The sequence below is a fragment of the Diaphorina citri genome, unplaced genomic scaffold (genome assembly GCF_000475195.1).
Source record: "Diaphorina citri unplaced genomic scaffold, Diaci psyllid genome assembly version 1.1 scaffold199, whole genome shotgun sequence".
Taxonomy (NCBI): domain Eukaryota; kingdom Metazoa; phylum Arthropoda; class Insecta; order Hemiptera; family Psyllidae; genus Diaphorina; species Diaphorina citri.
Genome location: NW_007377636.1, coordinates 75,661 through 81,660, shown reverse-complemented (window position 1 = coordinate 81,660; position 6,000 = coordinate 75,661). Strand labels below are relative to the sequence as shown.

Here is a 6,000-nt window from a genome sequence, read left to right as displayed (position 1 = left end):
CTACAGGCTCAAACCAACCCAATTCCAAACAACAAAACAAAATATTCCTACAGGCTCCAACCAACCCGATTCCAGGCAACAATTCCTGCAGACTCATACCAACCCAATTCCTAACAAAAGAACAAAATATTGATTAAGACTTAAACCAACCCCACTCTAAACAACATAGCACAATATTCCTACAGGCTCACACCCACCCTATTCCAAACATACCACATAATTCCTACAAACTAAAACCAACCCTAACCAAACAACATTCCAAACTACATCCCTACCAAAATACATATTCCACAGGTTTCAAGCAACTCCATATCACACAACATGTCAAATTATTCCTACTGACTCAAAATAACCTTGTATTAAAATATCATTCCCAGTTTTAAACCAACTACACCAAACACCATAACAAAATATTTTTAATCTACATCTAAAGATGTATTTGGGTTCTTTTTTTATTTACATACATATTTGGTTTCAAACATAATTTTTTTACATACCTATAAAAAAAAAATAATAATAATGAATTAATAATACTAAAGATGTCCACATATTTTATGTAGATATAGGTGGTAATTTGAGTTTTAAAATAGGGACAAGTATTTCTTCCACACTAAGATTACAAGGGGCTTTTACGCAAATACGTCCCTATACGTACATAATAATGATTTTACAAATAAATAGGTACATAAACAAATAGACATTTCAAAAACTTACTTGGATAAACGTGTGATCGAGACACGCATATAACAATAATTTCTTATCTCTATTTATATCGGAGTCTATGATATGGAACTAGACATTTCAAAAACTTACTTGGATAAACGTGTGATCGAGACACGCATATAACAATAATTTCTTATCTCTATTTATATCGGAGTCTATAATATGGAACCCCAAGACTTGAGACAAGATGTCAACTATCTCTATGACATCATATTACTTACTAAACTTTTTTACAACCTCCCACCGTTTTTTAGAATTAGATATTACACCCCTTTGGTTAGTCGTATTTGATATGAAATGCAATGTTTAAGCATGTTTTGATTCAGAATATTTATATTCGGAGGAGCAATGTTACATTTTAATATCAGAATTAGATAGGTACGTAGGTATTCTTTCTGGGCCATGATTTTCACAGAAATAGAAGCTTAACAGTATATAAATTTATATATGTACTACTTGTGAATTTTGAGACGAGACTTGTCTTTCAGTGAAACAACTTCTTTAAATCAACGATTACCTACAGACTTAATATACGGGAATATTCTGAACCTATCTATGAGGTAGTACTAAGATGAGAAGGTAATAGGTGTACTTTTTATTTCATCAACTTCTTTAAATCAACGATTACCTACAGACTTAATATACGGGAATATTCTGAACCTATCTATGAGGTAGTACTAAGATGAGAAGGTGTACTTTTTATTTCACTTTAATTTTAAGTTACAATAGGCATCGATTTATTTTTCTACTTTGTCAACAGACACACAACATGATACGTTTGGAGCAAATCCCCTAAGCACCTAAACGAAAATCACAAGTGTAGTCATTGACAATTTTACCAACAGATCTTCCAATTTTTCCTGGGACATAACTAACTAAAGGAAAAATTTGAAGATTTTTTTACAAATAATTTTAACTGTAAATATACACTCGTGTAGGTAGGTACTTTTTTCAACAAGAGGGCATTTACCATATTACAGGTACTTTTTACAAAGGCAATTTCAGGTAGGTAGTGTAAGTTTGTAGGTAGTAAAAGACTATCTCTAATCTCTACTTACTAGTTGGACTATATAATATTGAAGGAACAGGTGTAAGTGTCTTCTGAAATTATTCTTAAAAAATAATTGAAATATATCTTTGCCGATTGATTTCTCTCCAGCTCATCACTATTATTTCAATTTTTGAGTTTTTGAAAATATCTTAAATCTTAATTTATCAACAACTTTTATTCGATATCTTAAGTCGAGATTTCTTATAAGAAATTACGATTTAAGTTTTCGATTACATATTTAAATGCGTTACAGATAGATGGGAAATATACGCATGGTAGAATATTATTTCAATTTTTGAGTTTTTGAAAATATCTTAAATCTTAATTTATCAACAACATTTACTTCGAGATCTTAAGTCGAGATTTCTTATAAGAAATTACGAATTAAGTTTTCGATTACATATTTAAATGCGTTACAGATAGATGGGAAATATACATATGAAGATAAAGAACTTCAAGTCTGATGAATTCGAGACGACTTGTAATCCTGGTACTCTAGGGATAACTCCCACGTAAGGGAGTTGAACAAATTTTGAATTTCTTTCTTTGGTCAACGTACAATACATATGATGACAAACAAAGACTTTGAAATTTATGAAATTTAAAAGAAGTAAATTTTTAAACTGAATATCTCCGTTTTATCTGTAATAGATGTTGGTACCTACGATAATTTTACATGTAACTTTTCTTTCAACTTAGTATAAATCCCAGACTTTCTTTTAAACAACTTAGTTTGATTTACTTTCTTTTGTTTTTAATTATTTTCATTAAGTTTAAAATTCTAGATTTATAATAATAATAAAATACTTGTGAAAAACTAAATCAAATAATTTTTCTTCCTAACGTTCGAAACTAATCATCCAAAAATAGGATGAATATCAGACTAGGAAATAGCAAACAATAAAAGTTGTCTTTGTCTTACTTACTGCATTTTTAGCAAGATAAGCCTGGGATGTAATTCCAAGTCAACTTTAGTAGAATATAATTAAAATAAATTGAAGCTGAGACGATGAGAATTTACAAACTGATAACAATACGAGTAAAATAGAGAAAAATTATTTGAATTTACCTACCAAGTCCTTCCACTACATCTTTATCCTGGAAAATCATTTGCTGGAACTCCAATTAACTGTTTCTGTTGTATTAGGTATTTATTTTTTCGATTTCTGTGCCCATTTGTTTTTTCTGACCTCTCAAGATTAGCGCAATCATTCACATTTTTTGTTATTCCTGGTACCTTGAAACAATTTAGTTTTTTTGGTTATTTAGTACTGATTTTTATATTTTTTCAATATTACCAAATTATGTTAATAAAATTACATACTATTAGTTACATTTTATTATAATTTTTCATTACGTGTTAGTCGAACAAAGCACAATAAAAACCTACAAATTAAGTACAGCATATAATTTGGTACCTATCCGAAATAATTCATCACGAAATTACATCATACCTACCTACTCACAATATTACAGAGTTTCTCTTTCTGTGTTGTGAAAATGAGAATATCTAGTAGGTAACAGGATCATTAATAGGTTGTGAATTTTCAAACTAGTTCAAAAGACACGAAATTAAGTACAGCATATAATTTGGTACCTATCCGAAATAATTCATCACGAAATTACATCATACCTACCTACTCACAATATTACAGAGGTTCTCTTTCTGTGTTGTGAAAATGAGAATATCTAGTAACAGGATCATTAATAGGTTGTGAATTTTCAAACAAGTTCAAAAGACACACTGCTTTTTTCGACTAATATGTCACAATTAAGTGCAATAATGCCAATTTGTCAGGCAATCAATACCAAACCCTGCTACATGATCACTTTCAGATAAATGATTAATATACAAAACAGTAATTAAGTAAATATTTATCTCGTAAAAGAAAATGACCATGATAATAGACAGCTGATCAAATCCTCACCCCAAATGAAACAAAAAATACAAGTTTCCTTACAAAATAGTTCCTAAAATTTTCTGTTTCAGAAGAAGAAATTTATTTACAGACTAAAAAAACCCCATTTCAGATCCGATTATAATTACAGGCTTTAAAATCAATAATGCAAATATCATATTTAGGATTCTACAGGCTGTTAGAATATCAAGCCATATCCCAAGCAGTAACAATTCATGTTCTTAGTTTTTTTTACATTATAATATGTATCCACTATCCATGTATCCACCCAATGCAACGCAGCGATTTCAACAGGCTCAAACCAATTCCATACCAAAATATTTCTACAGGCTCCAACCAACCCCGTAACAATTTTTTTTTTTTTTTTTTTTTTTTTTTTTTTTTTTTTTACTTTATATGTATCCACTATCCATGTATCCATCCACCGAACGCAACGCAGCGATTTCAAAATTATAAAATCAAAAGAAAAAAAAATCAAAATAGCAACATCCCCAAAGATATCATTCAGCCTTTTCAAACAACATACTTCTCATTCTCAACAGGCTCAAACCAATCCCATACCAAAATATTTCTACAGGCTCCAACCAACCCCGTAACAAAATATTCCTACAGACTCAAAACAACCCAATTCCAAACAACAAAACAAAATACTCCTACAGGCTCCAACCAACCCCATACCGAAATATCCCTACAGGTTCCAACCAACTCCATACCGAAATATCCCTACAGGCTCCAATCAACCCCATACCAAAATACTTCTACAGGCTCCAATCAACCCCATACCAAAATACTCCTACAGGCTCCAATCAAGCTCCTACCAAAATATTTCTACAGGCTCAAACCAACCCCATACCAAAATATTCCTACAGGCTCCAATCAACCCCATACCAAAATACTCCTACAGGCTCCAATCAACCTCATACCAAAATATTTCTACAGGCTCAAACCAACCCCATACCGAAATATCCCTACAGGCTCCAATCAACCCCATACCAAAATACTTCTACAGGCTCCAATCAACCCCATACCAAAATAATTCTACAGGCTCCAATCAACCCCATACCAAGATACTCCTACAGGCTCTAATCAACCTCATACCAAAACAAAATATTTCTACAGGCTCAAACCAACCCCATACCAAAATATTCCTACAGGCTCCAATCAACCCCATACCAAAATAATTCTACAGGCTCCAATCAACCCCATACCAAAATACTCCTACAGGCTCTAATCAACCTCATACCAAAACAAAATATTTCTACAGGCTCAAACCAACCCCATACCAAAATATTCCTACAGGCTCCAATCAACCCCATACCAAAAAACTCCAGGCTCCAATCAACCTCATACCAAAATATTTCTACAGGCTCAAACCAACCCCCTACCAAAATATTCCTACAGGCTCCAATCAACCCCATACCAAAATACTCCTACAGGCTCCAATCAACCTCATACCAAAATATTTCTACAGGCTCAAACCAACCCCCTACCAAAATATTCCTACAGGCTCCAATCAACCCCATACCAAAATACTCCTACAGGCTCCAATCAACCTCATACCAAAATATTTCTACAGGTTCAAACCAACCCCATGCCAAAATATTCTTTAGCTCAAACCAACCCCCTACCAAAATATTCCTACAGGCTCCAATCAACCCCATACCAAAATACTCCTACAGGCTCCAATCAACCTCATAACAAAATATTTCTACAGGTTCAAACCAACCCCATGCCAAAATATTCCTACAGGCTCCAATCAAACCCATACCAAAATACTCCTACAGGCTCAAACCAAACCTATTCCTACAGGCTCCAACCAACCCCATACCAAGCAACAAAACAAAATATTTCTACAGGCTCACTCTAACCCCATTCCAAACAATATACCAAAATATTCCTACAGGCTCCAACCAACCCCATTCCGAAAAAAAAATATCCCTACAGGCTCCAAACAACCCAATTCCAAACAACAAAACATTAATACAGGCTCTAACCAACCCCATTCCAAACAACAAAACAAAATATTCCTACAGGCTCAAACCAACCCAATTCCAAACAACAAAACAAAATATTCCTACAGGCTCCAACCAACCCCATACCAAAATATCCCTACAGGTTCCAACCAACTCGATGCCAAAATATTTCTACAGGCTCAAACCAACCCAATTCCAGACAACAAAATAAAATATTCCTGCAGACTCATAAAAACCCAATTCCTAACAACAGAACAAAATATTGATTAAGACTTCAACCAAACCCACTCCAAACAACATAGCATAATATTCTTACAGGCTCACACCAACCCTA

General features: G+C 33.1%; 1 protein-coding gene across 1 annotated transcript; it reads left to right on the top strand.

The window, feature by feature from the left end:
• Positions 1-2,212: 2,212 nt before the first annotated feature.
• LOC108251966 (proline-rich extensin-like protein EPR1) lies at positions 2,213-5,936 on the top strand. Its single transcript, XM_017442597.1, has 4 exons — positions 2,213-2,286; positions 4,236-4,772; positions 4,958-5,286; positions 5,338-5,936. The coding sequence occupies exons 1-4, from the start codon at positions 2,213-2,215 to the stop codon at positions 5,934-5,936; spliced, it is 1,539 nt and encodes a 512-aa protein (XP_017298086.1).
• The last annotated feature ends 64 nt before the right edge of the window (positions 5,937-6,000 follow it).

Bases quoted from the DNA above. Each gene is read 5' to 3' on its own strand.
- LOC108251966 (XM_017442597.1), top strand. From the start codon at position 2,213: ATGAAGATAAAGAACTTCAAGTCTGATGAATTCGAGACGACTTGTAAT. The intron at 2,287-4,235 runs GTAAGGGAGTTG...CATTCTCAACAG, and splicing joins ACTCTAGGGATAACTCCCAC to GCTCAAACCAATCCCATACC. The intron at 4,773-4,957 runs GCTCTAATCAAC...ATATTTCTACAG, and splicing joins ATACCAAGATACTCCTACAG to GCTCAAACCAACCCCATACC.